The following is a 13,729-nucleotide window of genomic DNA, read 5'->3' on the forward strand; positions in this document are numbered from 1 at the left end:
ATTCAAAAGCTTGTGATTTCATGTGATTCCGGGTTTTGAAAAATGTTGATCCAGTTGAGAGTTGTATTGTATATGCCGAGCAACATCTTAAATATTTCATTTTGATATCTAATACACTGAAATTACACTTTAATTAAATAGTGTAAGGCGGTCGGTGTCAAATATAATAACCCAACAAGGTTTCGAATCCCAAAGGGAATAGGCGTGAAAAGGTTACTCGAGTAGTATGTTACTTGACTTAAGTCGTAATTCTATTCGGTTAATTGTAACCAGAATATGATATAATTGTGATTTGAAGAAATAACTAAATGTAACGTTGAGAATGTAAATAGTTTGATTAAGGAAACCAAGGTTGTATCCCCTTCAATGAAGTGTAATGCTATCGGTGTTAATATGATATATTTCTAATGGAAGGTTCTTTAGATATGCAAATGATTTCTGAATGACTACCCAATATTTTCCAATATGTGGGTAGTATTTCCTCTTTATGATTTTTCCAAATATAGAAGAGTTGCAATTAAGAACAATCAATAGATGCCAAATAAAACCCACTTATTCCTAAGCGATTCTATTAAATAAGGTTTAAAGCCTTGAGTCTTTGATATTTACTTCTACCAAATTCTAACTCACTTTTCCAAGTAAAGAAAGAATTTAATGGCACTTGTTAATGTTTGCAACCACCAACAATAAATGAAGATTGATAAATAAATATATATCAACCAACCATTATACATATATTCAATATTAAACACCCATTAACATAACATTCATTTAGGGTCCACAACCTTAGTATTTAAAGTTATCTACACATGCTAAAATAAAAAAGGATGAGAATATTTAATTCTATAAAGTTTACAAAGTGCAAGATTCTTCCTTCAAAAGCTTCCAAAAGAGAAGAATAATAAAGACTTGGAATGTAGCTCAAAAACAAGACAAGAATCCCCCACAAAACCCCAATAAATCTATTTATAGTGGGTCAAAACATGGGACCAAAATCGGACAAAAATACCGTTCCAGGTCAATTATGCGACCGCATATCTGTCACATAACAGACATGCGGTCCGCATTCTCTTCATGTCCATCGCATCTTCAAGCCTTAGTTTCCAGGCTTTCATCGCATTCAAGTTATACGGTCCGCATTGTAGATATGCGATCGCATTTTTCACAATCAGCAGTTCTCACAACGCGTTTACGGTCCATTATGCGGCCCGCAAACCTGTTATGCGATCACATATTGGACCATATTTCTTGCACTAGACTTTGGCCAACAAACTGTTGGGGTTTGCGATTCATTTGAGTATTATGCGGTCTGCATGTTGGATTTGCGGTCCGCATTTCCACATTCGCGATCGCATTTTTCTCTTTTCTTGTCCTTTTGTGCCTTTTTGATTTCATTTCCATGCTCTTAGGTCCTTAAACCCCATACACTGCAAAAGTACTAAAATTACATAAGCATAAAAATATTATTGCATTTAAAAAGAGCTAAAATCTAAGTAATTTGTATTAAATGTGGCGAAATTCTCCGGCACATCAACACCCCCAACTTAAACTCTTTCTTGTCCTGAAGCAACTAAAACGGCTCTATGCAATTCTATACTCCATCTAAACGATATGAAACAATAGTGACCATGGACGATGTTAGTTGTTAGTACTACAAGCATGCACTTTCGTTTATTTACCCTTCATGAACCATAATTATTTACAAAGAAACTAATCAACTTGTGAAACTTTGAGCCTCGACCAATTTGACAAAATGTTACCCTCAGCTGAGTGCACTTGCATTTGACTTAAAAACTCAACTTTTGTCCAACCACACAATTCATGTTCCCTCACTAGAAAGAAATTCCCAAACTCACAATATTTACAATTACAACAAAAGGGATGAATTCACAAATACACTCACTCTCAAAAAGAGTTTCAAGTGTTACAACATACCATACCATAGGCTTGCCCTTATTTTAATTTGTCGCTTTATTCTAAGAACGTTCGGTTGGAGATCCCACAAGGAATTTTTAAGCTTGTAATATAGGTTTAGGGAAAGGTCAAATATGAATTTAGGTACAAGTCACTACACCATCCTTGAACACTACTTACATTTTTCTTTCTTGTTGCTATTTGCTTCTTTTCAAACCCAAAAACCCTCCTTAGCTCATAATTTCCCACATTGAATCACCTTTTATACCTCTCTAATTTTCTTCAAGACTCCATATTTATATATATACATACATCTCTTTATTGTTTTTCTTCTTTTTCTCTTTTTTTTTTACTTTGCTTTTGGAGCTTGAATAGTTTCCTATCTCGAGGTATACTTTCCCACACTCACAGTACAACCTTGCTAATTTCCGGCTTCAAACCACACCGCCAACTTAGTCTTTTAGCCTCAGTCTCAATGTTCAAGGAGGGACAGGTTCAAAAGAGGGAATTATTTTAAAAAAAGGGAAATGTTTGTAGCGATGTGGCCAAATAAAAGGTTAAAGGCTCAAATGGCGTAACTAGTGATAAAATCTATACAATGGGTAGCTTGAAAGGCTAACTGGTTATCCAAAATCACAAATAATGCCTAAGGTCATTTATCCAACCAAATGTAATTATCATTAGCATCGAAAGACCAACCGATCAAGTTCTACATGGTAGAAGTAAACACCAGAATTATTTATACGAAGACTCACACACATGGCACATGAACTGTTTGGCTCAAAATAGTTTTATCCCTCGAGTCAACACTTCGCAACTCGAAGCTTCCATCATATTTACATGTATAACTCTAGGTAAGCATAGAGTCAAAGAGCGAACCTCAAGTTCACACAATTGATATCATTTTTTATATTAATGGAAGGGTATAGGCTATTTACAGGAATACATGCTTGAAATTAGACAATTACACCAAACCGGTCAAAATGTTTCATTCTACTACCCTGGTTCTACTATTACACCCTTGGAAAAGAACCCGACGAAGAAAAACCAAGGGGAATTCATTGTTAATTACTAAAGATGAACATACAACTATCTACTTGTTTTTGGTTTTGGTTTTTTATATACAAAGATAACCTATGTACTAAAACGATAGAACATAAATATATACAGAATCACAACACAAGTCTATACAGAAGTTTTCTTATATAACATAAAAACATGTACAATAGTTGGATTCAAAAAACTTTATACAAGGATATCCCACCCCAACTAAAAATCATGCATTGTCCCCAATGCATAAGAATGTAAAACAGAGTTTAGGGGCTCCCTGAGGTGGACTAAGCGTGATGGGAGCCGGAAACCGACTAAATGATGATGGGGTCACCCTCTGATGCTGAAGCTGGGACAAATGAGATCTCGGCCTAATGAGTGGCCTCCACTGATGGAGGAGGGATCTCTGGCTGGACCAACACTGGATCTGGGGCCTGTGAGCTACTAGCCTCGTCCGCTGATGGCTGAGTGGTCGGTGGATCTACTGGGGCAACCATGTCTGCTCGCGAATGTGCTATAGCCTTCTAAATTGTTGCTTGTTCTTCATCCCCAACTATAGGGACAACAATCAGCTTACCCTTCTCTTGAGGGACTTCATCCTCCTTGAACCATAAATCTTCCTTAGTTTCTCCATCATATGCCTCCCCATTTTTGGACTCTGCAGAGTGTTCGGAATCCTCCTCAGAAGGAATGTCAACACGTGTAGGGGAAGCTAGAGGCTTGGAAGCCCCAATAGTCTGAGGTGAAGTGTGTGTCATCAGTGTGGAGAATTCAAGATCCAATCCAACCACTACTGTGTCTGCTCCCTTCTCACCATCCTTGGGCAGGAAAGATGATAGATCAAACTCCAGAGTTTGCATTTTGTGGAGTTTAGTCTTCTTGGTGGAAACATCCTCCAGGAGCTTTGGCAAGTCACCAACCTCACCCCGCTCTATCTTCTCAACTCGCACCTCAAGCTGAGTCAGGTGATCCCCATAAGATGTTTGTTGCTATTGTAGGGTCGTCACTGAGGACTGGATAGGCGTCAATGCTTGCTTGATTAGGGCGGGGATGTTTTTCAGAAGCTGGTCTACCTTAGCATTGGCATGTTGATCTAAGAGACCAAGCCTCGAAACCGCTGACAGTGTGGCAGAAGGCTAAGCAATGGTGGATTGAGAGGTGGGCTATGAAGTGGAAGTGGATGCAACTATAGCCTGAAGAGACACAGGGGTCTAGGAATCTATGGGCTCTACATCAACAAGAATCTGAGTCTGAACCTCTGGGGAAGCAAAATCTATTGCATCACTAATGCACGTGATATCAATATCCTTTAGCGACTTCCCTGTCTTGTCAGTGCGTGGAATGGTAGGGACTTTCACAGCCTTATAGAGGGCTATGATCAAGCATGGGAATGGAAGTGACATGGCTATCTATTTTGATCGGATACCTATCGCTCAGAATATAAAACCACCCACATCAATTTTGATTCCCGCCATAATGCATGCAATGAGAAGAGCTTTCTCAATGCTTATGTCAGTCTCATTTCTGGATGGTATCAATTGAAAGGTGACAAAGCTAAGCCAGAATATACCCTCTCATGTAAGATCCTCCTAGAATATATTGTGCAAAGGGTTAATCCAAGCAGGGGTTCCCTTGGCTATCACTAATGCTATCCAACTACGCTCATTATCCTGGTTTGCCCATTTGGCGACATACTCAGCTGTGCCTACGCTCCAGTCAGAGAAGTAGAATTCATTGATGGTCTCACTATTTCAGAACACTTACTTCCCCCGAACCAATATAATGTCATAGAAAACCTTTTTGCACTTGTGGTGAGCACTCCTGGAGGCTCCATACAAGGCATAAAACTCATGGACGAGTGTTTCATTGTAGTCATCCAGTAGCTCAGTGAAGCACTCCTATTTTCTTGCTTTGATGTTCTCCCATATGTGGGGGTACTGCTCCTGTAGCCCATTTAGACTTATTTACTTTTCAGCCAGGATTTTACGTTTTGTTAGCCCTTCTTTGTATAGATCCCTGGACCCTTCAACCCCAAACCTGAGCTGGAAGTCATCTCCTCGTTTCCTTCTTGCCTCAACTTGTAGGTCAACTGAGGGAAAGGTCTCCGCCTCATCAGACTGGGAGGGAAGTGTAACAGTAGGGTATGGTCGTGAACGTTTTGCTTGTTGTGCTTGACGACTGGTGGAGGCCCTTTTTATAGGCAGAATATGTATGTTTCTTGGGAGCTATATCTGTACAGAAATGAAATGTAAGCAACATAGTATGAAACAATAGAAAAAGTACAAAAAGACTTCAGGTATGAGATAGGTTATGTGGTCGCATAACCACTATGCGGACCGCAAACTTGTCGCAAACTCTCTGCCTATTGAAATGATCTACGTATGCGATGTGTTATGCGATTGCATATCCATTATGCGGTTCGCATAACCATCAAATACCTAAATGCTTGGAAAATATAAACACATTATGTGATCGCAAAGTCCACTACAAAGATGGATCTGCCATCGCAAAACTGCCGCAAACAACATGCTTCAAAACAATTGAAACTGTGTCAGTATGTGGTGATGTTCCGGTCCGCATATCAATTATGCGATCGCAAAGTTGCCGCATTTGTTCATCTTCTTCGGACTACTAGGGTTCATTTTTGTGGCAACAATGCGGACCGCAATTCGATTATGCTGTCCGCAAAAGTCTTCATTCTCAACCAACGAATTCAACCCTCAACAATGGCGGAACTAGTTTCACTACCCAACACCCCAAACCTAATTACCTATCAAAGAAACCCCTCACATTATGAATAGATACCCAACTACAAAGAGGAAAAATGAACAAAATTAAAGGAAACAAAAATAGGAATACACAATATAATTTAAACTAAAAATTTACATGGAACAAAATGGGAACGGAAGAATATACCAGTGATGGATGAACGAGCACACTTGGGAGATGGATTCTGAGGTGTTTCTTTTACTTTCTTAGATTCAACTAGCTGTTTTTCCCTTCTCTTTATTTTTTGTTTTGTTTCATTTTCTTTCTGATAAAATTAATTTCTTTTCTTTTGTTTTGAAAGTGGTTTGAATGCTGAAGATATGCGAGGGTACTTACCTGGGAGGTTTGCGATGGGTAAGTCACCGCATAACACATTATGCGACCACATAAGTGTTATGCGGTGGATTCAACTTGAGTTGCTTGAGGGCCAAAATGCGGTTCACTATGCGATCACATAATTGAAATGCGGTCCGCAAAGTACACCACTTCTCCACATTCTCACCACCAAATTTGCCAAACACATTGTCTGGGTCTGCGACCACAATGCGGTCCGCATAGTTAAAATGCGACCGCATATGTGTAGCAAACTTCCCATAGTGACTTTTCTTCCTTTTCACATGTAATTACACAGTGTTATGATCTTTTGAATTGCCTGCACTCTAACACACACTTTAAATTGCTCAATTAAATCTATCTGACAATTTTTTTTTATTTAAAGGACAAAAAGTGTGTATTACACATGTGTTGCCTCCCATGAAGCGCTTGATTTAACGTCGCAGCACGATGAAGTTAGCCTTTCTTCGATTTCACTCATTGGTCGGGCATGGACCATCTTTGAGAGACAATAGTTCCACCAAATGTTTTTCTCCATCTGTGCCCAAGTAGTGCTTGACTAACTGGCCATTTAGTTTGAAGGTCCGGAGCCCATCCTCCGATTCTAATTCCACAGCTCCAAAAGGGGATACATTGACCACTTTGAACGGACCGGACCATTTCGATTTAAGCTAGCCCGGAAACAATTTGTACCTTGAGTTGAAGAGCAAAACCAAGTCACCTGACTTGAACTCTCTTTTCAAGATCTTTTTGTCGTGGACGAACTTCATCCTTTCTTTTTACACAACTGCACTTTCATATGCATGGAAAAGGAAACTACTCCATTTCATTGAGTTGTGTTAACCTCAAATTTGCAGCTTCCGTCCCGTCCAAGTTCAACCTTTTTAAAGCCCACATGGATTTGTGTTCCAGTTCTACGGGCAGATGACAAGCTTTGCTGAAGACTAACCGATAAGGAAAAGGGCCAATAGGGGTTTTGTACACCGTGCGGTATGCCCACAATGTGTCATCTAGCTTCCTTGACCAATCAGTCCTGTTTACATTGACAGTCTTTGCTAGAATGTTCTTTATCTCCTAGTTGGAAACTTCAACTTGGCCACTTGATTGGGGATGATAAGGTGTGGTCACCGTATGCTTGAAGCCATATTTCTCTAGTAGCCCGGTGAAAGCCTTGTTATAGAAATGAGACCCACCATCACTAAGAATGCCTCAAGGAGTGCCAAGCCGTGTGAATATGTTTTTCTTTAAGAATGTGGTCACACTCCTTGCCTCGTTATTTGGTAAGGCAATTGCTTCAACCCATTTGGAAACATAGTCCATAACCACCAAGATATACTTCATACCACAAGAGCTTACAAAGGGACCCATAAAATCAATTCCCCACACATCAAAGATCTCTATCTATATCACAAAGTGCATTGGCATTTCATGCCTCTTGGATATTGATCCTTTCCATTGCCATTAGTCGCAAGCCTTGCCCATTTGATTGGTATCACGATAAATCGACAACCAATAATAACCACATTCAAGAACCTTAACCGCTGTTCGATTTCCCCCATGGTGACCCCCAACCGGTGATTCGTGACATGCCTTTAGAATTGGCATAATATCCTTTTCTGGAACACATCTTCTGATGATGTTATCAGCACGAACACGGAACCTATGCCATGTTTTGAAATTTTATGCCCCAATACAATGCCTTCATCCACCATAAAATGGCATTTCTCCTTGTTGAGCACAAGGTTGGTCTCCTCACATCTCTTAAGCATTTATCTAAGATTGTTGAGCCAATTCTCAAAAGAGTCACCTACCACCAAAAAGTCATCCATGAAAACATCTAGAAAATCCTCCACCATGTCGGAGAAGATGGACATCATGCACCTTTGAAAAGTAGCCAGAGCGTTGCACAAACCAAACAACATCCGGCTAAAGGCAAACGTTCCATAAGGGCAAGTGAGTGTTGTCTTCTCTTGATCCTCCAATGCTATGTTGATTTGGTTCTAACCGGAATATCCATCAAGAAAGCAATAGAATGACCTTCTTGCTAGACGATCAAGCATTTGATCAATAAAAGGCATAGGGAAATGGTCCTTGCATATGTCGCTGTCGAGCTTCCAATAATCTATACACACCCTCCATCCAGTCACCGTTCTTGTTGGGATGAGATCATTTTTATCGTTTTCAATTACGGTCATGCCTCCTTTTTTCGGCACACATTGCACCGGGATCACCCAAGATTTATCGACAATGGGGTAGACTACCTCGGCATCTAACCGCTTGATGATTTCTTTCTTTACCACCTTTTGCATAGATGGGTTCAACCATTGTTGATATTCCACACTTGGTTTCATCTCACTCTCCAATTGGATCTTGTGTTCACAAATTCCGGCAGGAATCCCTCGGATGTTCGTAATTGTCCATCCAATAGCTTGCCTATGCTCCTTCAAGACATCCAACAATTTTTCTACCTGCACATCATTCAACAAGGAAGAAACGATTACCGGTAAAGTATAATTTGAGCCAAGATATTTATACCTCAAGTGTGGTGGAAGTGGTTTGAGCTCTAGTTACGGTGGCTCAATAATAAGAGGTTTTGTGGGAGGAGTGGCTCTATTCTCCAAGTCGTGAGAGAGCTTTGCCGGAGCATAAGTGTAGGACCCAAGCCCCTCCAATGCATTGACCGATTCCATATACCCTTCCATATCTTCACCATCAAAGTTCACCAAAATAGCCGCCAATGCCTCACCGAGGCATTGTTCTTCCATTTTCATTTCAAACGCATCTTCCACTTCATCAACAACATCAATCACCGAGATGTTTTCATATTCGTGTGGTAGTTTCATACCCTTGCTTGCTTGGAATGTGACCTCTTCACCATTCACACGGAATTTGATCTCATTCCATTCTGAATCCATTAGTGCTCTTCCTGTGGCTAGAATTGTCTCCCCAAAATGATAGGGATATCTTTTTCAACCGCACAATTAAGAATTAAAAAGTCAGCGGGTAAATGAAACTTTCCCACTTTAACAAGCACATCATCGACAATTCCCACCGGTCTCTTTATGGAACGATCGGCCATTTACAATCTGATACTTGTGGTCCTTGGCATACCTAACCCTGTTTGCTTGTAAATGGAAAGACGCATTAAGTTGATGCTATCCCCATTATGACAAAGGGATCTTGCAAAATCATGTGCCTCAATAGTACAAGGAATGGTAAAAGCTCCTAGGTCTTCTTTCTTTTGAACGGTGGATGTTGCAATGATGGAACTAACCCGGTGAGTTACATTCACCACTTCATTCTTGGTGGTTCTCTTCTTGGTAATCAAGTCTTTCAAATATTTAGCAAAACCCGGCATCTCTTGAAATGTTTCCACAAATGGAATATTCACCGATAATTTCTTGAGAATATCATAGAACTTTTCGAGTTTGCTATCATCAACCTTCCTAGCAAGTCTTAAGGTAATGGAGGAGGAGGTCTAGGAATAGGTTGTAGAGTTTTTGATGTCTCTTTTACCTTTTCCTTTACCTCTTCCCACTTTTCTTCTTGCACTTTCAACTCTTCCAGGACCTTTTTAACTTCAACAACACTTGGCTCTTCAACCTCAATTTCATGTTCGGACTCTTCCACTTCAACCACTTGTTCGCTCCCTCCTTGTAGTACCTTCCCACTCCGAGTAGTAATTGCCATGTGTCACACCTCCTTTTTGCGCGCCCCGCCCCGAAGGGTTAGATGCGCGGGCGGAGTTTTTCCAATTTAAGTGACAATATTCGAAATGGGATTATTTATTTAATTCAGAGTCGCCACTTGGGAAAGGTTTGGCTTTTGGTGTCCCAAGTCACCGGTTTATCTTGAATCCCAAATCGAGGAAATTTTCGACTTTTCCAAATGAAGTCTGCGAACCAGAAATTCTAAGTAAGGAATTCTGTTGACCCGAGGGAAGGTGTTAGGCACCCTCGAATCCCGTGGTTCTAGCACGGTCGCTTAAATTGTTATAATGGCTAAATATCTGATTTAAATACATGTTGTGACTTACGTGCTTTTATTAAGTTTAAACCGCTTTTATTATTATCATTTATTTTTATAGAATTGCAACGTCATGAAAATGCATCTCGAACCACGTCACAATCAATGCACCCGTAGTTGTTAACACATTTCGACTCCGTTGAGACTTGGATTTGGGTCACATCAATGTGCACCCAATTTTTAAGAATATAATTTACTTAAAGTCGTGCCTAAAGAATCTAAACGCGTTATTATCTTTGGGGAAGGCAGTGAAATTCACTAAACAGTCCGTCCCAAATTCTAAGTATTTATCATGATCAATTACTGAGGGCCCCGCAATTTGCATTTTTTATTTGGCGAGGCTCGTCTCATTATTTTAGAAGGGTACCCTACAGTGGCTACATTTCTATTATTTTGTTTCCAGAGATAGGAGAACGAAAAATATATGCTAATTGAAGTATATGTCTTGGCCTAAATCGGACTCCTATCAATTTCTGATTAATTACTTATAAAGTAAGAAAGCATCATGCCTTACGAAAATACTTTGGTCGAACAAAAGATTACATATGAGATTGATGAAATGCAATACTTAATCCGAACATCACATACGAAAAGATTTCTTGTTGAACTTAACTGAACTTATTTGGGCTAGATTAAAGGATAACTGGCAAAGTAAAATGTTTTAATTTTACAAAGAATCATGTGCTAGTTAATGAAATACAACACTTAATCCGAACACTTCTTGAGTTGAACTTAACTAAACTTACGTGGACTAATCTTGACTAAAAAATAACTGAATGAAACAGGAACAGTATCGTATAAGGTCGAAACATACATGCCCATATCAACAAACAAACTACCGAGCTAAAACAAAATAGGATAAACTTAGTCGAATATCAGTACATGCTTTCGAACTGCTGAATTATAAACTAATCAATTTTCACAGGCCTGTTAATGTACTATGAATATTACAGCAAATGCTTGAACTTCTTCAACCTTTTTCATTTCATGCTTTCAAACTGTTTCAATTACATCAATATGGGACTTGAAATGTGTACCTGAAAATGCTGAAAGTGCAAAGGAGAAGAAGAAGAAGATGGGAATCAGCAGCAGCAAAAAGGCAGAATTAACAGTAGCAGCAGGACAAAAATGCAGCAGCAATAGTGAAGCAAGATAGCAGCAGCAATCAGAACAGCACAACAGAAAGGATTCTGTTGCGAGATGGAACTAGAGTTGAAGGAGAAACAACCAGATGAAACAGCACAAAGTGTGATACTCCAGACAGTCCAATTTCGGAATATACCAAATGCAACAGAACACTAACAATAATCTCGATTGAAATTTAGAAGAAAGAACACTGCCTAACGTATTGACAATAAATGAACTTCAGACAAACAAGACCAAGTTTTTGATTTCTTAATCTGTTTTTATCTCTTTCTTGCTCTCTTTCTATTCCTGCCAACTCTTTCTCTTTCTTTCCTATCCTCACTATTCTGTATCTCCCAATTCTGTCTCTCCCCCTCAATTCTGTCTATCTTTTATCTCCCAAGTCCTCCTCCTTTTATAAGCCTCAACACCATCTCTTTTAACAGCCTGTTTTTTCGAGTATCCCAGTACCCTCCCATGTGCCTTTAACCTTTTTCAGTTCCACTTTAGTTAATTAGGTATTAAACCCCATTCACATTCCCTGGCAGATTCAACTTTTCCATTTTATTAACTAAAAGCAAGTATGGGCAGTAGAATATATCTGACAGCATATGCTGTCAAACCATTTGAAATTGAAAACCCTTTTATGCAGGAAAACAGGCTGTGCACAAGTGCACATGCCACCAACTCAGATTTCAGTTACAGACCAAGCCTTAGGTTTCTGAAATCATATTCACGACTATAAGTAACAGGACTTGGTTCTTAATTGATTCAGGCAAATGTTCAACAGAAGCAAGTTGATTTGTTATTGTTCGGACAGTTGAAACTAATTGACGACACATGTCGACTCGATTATATTAGCATTAACATACACAATCGTAGCCAAAAATCAAACATTTAAACAGTATCGATACATGCTTTGAATTATACTGACTAAGCAAAAATGCACTCGAGGAGTTAACTAGTCAGTCCAAACTCGAAACACAACCAATACATATGCCTTATCAGAATAGGAGGGGGGGATTTAGACAAACACAGAGGTTTAAGTAAAGTGGACAAACAAAAGTTGATAAAATCAAAACAAATATGAATAGACTTTTAAACAATCACACGGACTAAAACAAATAAAGGAAAGAAAGCAGACTTACCTTAAAACTTGAAAAGTTAACAGTTTGAACTCGGATTTGGACAAACTTTTCTTAAGGCTGAATGGACTTTAATCAAAGTGTTTCTCAAATGAGAAACACTTTGATTAAAGTCCATCAGACCTTAACCTCTTCGGTTTAAACCGGTTTGAACCAGTGACGAGGGACCTTGTGGTTTCAAAACTCAGATCTAATATTCGTGCTTCCCTGGTTATATTCGGACCAAACCAAGTATGGTTTGGTCACGAGGGGGGTCTGGGGGGTGTCTGGTATGAGTTTAAGGCAGATCGGTATAGATTAGGTTCCGACTCGAATCTTCAAATGAAGATTCGAGAAGGTGGGATAGGATTCGAAGTGTGTGGTTGGTAGATTTGGGTTCAGGATGGCATGGGAGTTCTATGGTGTTAGGGGCGAGGTCACCGGCGTCCGTGCCGCCGGTTTTCATGGTGAGGGGTACAGGGGCGGCTCTAGGGTTTGGGGATTATGGTGAAGATGATGAAGGCTGGGGTTTGGATAGGGGGGCAGGGTAGTGTTAAGAGTTTATATAGTTAGTGAGCAAATGGATCCTGGCCGTTGGATGAGATGAGATGAAGGGGCAAGGATCCTTTGGCTAAACAGGGACGATGTCGTTTCAAGGATAAAGGTTTTGGGGTCGGTCCGGGTGAGACGGGTCGGGTTTGTTGGTGGGTTACGGGGGATTGATCTTGGCCGTTGATCAATCTGAGATCAACGGCCCAGATCACACTGGGCTAAAACGTCGTCGTTTGGATGTCCTGGGTATCAGGTGGTGTTGGACCGGGCAGGCCTGGGTTTTGGGCTGTTTGTTTGGGCCAATTTTGTTAAAATTGGCCCAAGTCCGGAAGGGAAGGGGTCCTTTCTTTATATTTTTTTTTATTTATTTCCTTTTTATTTTAAAACAAAACAAAACCAAAAATCAAATTAAAATTAAATACACACTCAATACAATTATTTGCACACTAAAATATTTCAAAACAGGTAAAGTTAAACAAAAATAAAATCACGGACGAAGTTGCCTATTCATGATTTTCTATTTAACGACCGGATTACGGTTCGAATTATGCAGGACACATATATTTTTTGAATTTTGTTTTAATAAAGTAAATAAATAAAAATGGGCCGAAGTCACAAATAAATCAACAAGGTGCCGCACAGAAATCCAAAATTTGTACAGCAGGGCCAATTATTATTTTTTATTTCCTTTTGGAGCGATTGTCGTGCGAAACAAAAATCACGTGCTCACAGCTGCCCCTCTTTGTTCGGAAACACGAAGGGTTTTCGTGCAAAGATAAAGTGAGCGTGTATGAGCGATTTTTGCCTATAGACCACTCCGTATGAAGCATGTTTTT

At 39.6% G+C, this 13,729-nt stretch overlaps 1 protein-coding gene across 1 annotated transcript; it reads right to left on the reverse strand.

Moving 5' to 3' along the window:
• Positions 1–4,397: 4,397 nt before the first annotated feature.
• On the reverse strand, positions 4,398–9,756 carry LOC138884604 (uncharacterized). Its single transcript, XM_070165632.1, has 8 exons — positions 9,595–9,756; positions 9,150–9,544; positions 8,706–9,030; positions 8,104–8,534; positions 6,911–7,099; positions 6,788–6,853; positions 5,735–5,773; positions 4,398–4,488 (listed from the first exon to the last, which is right to left on the reverse strand). The coding sequence occupies exons 1-8, from the start codon at positions 9,754–9,756 to the stop codon at positions 4,398–4,400; spliced, it is 1,698 nt and encodes a 565-aa protein (XP_070021733.1).
• Positions 9,757–13,729: the final 3,973 nt, after the last annotated feature.

This window comes from Nicotiana sylvestris, unplaced genomic scaffold (genome assembly GCF_000393655.2).
Source record: "Nicotiana sylvestris unplaced genomic scaffold, ASM39365v2 Un00001, whole genome shotgun sequence".
Classification (NCBI taxonomy): Eukaryota; Viridiplantae; Streptophyta; class Magnoliopsida; order Solanales; family Solanaceae; genus Nicotiana; species Nicotiana sylvestris.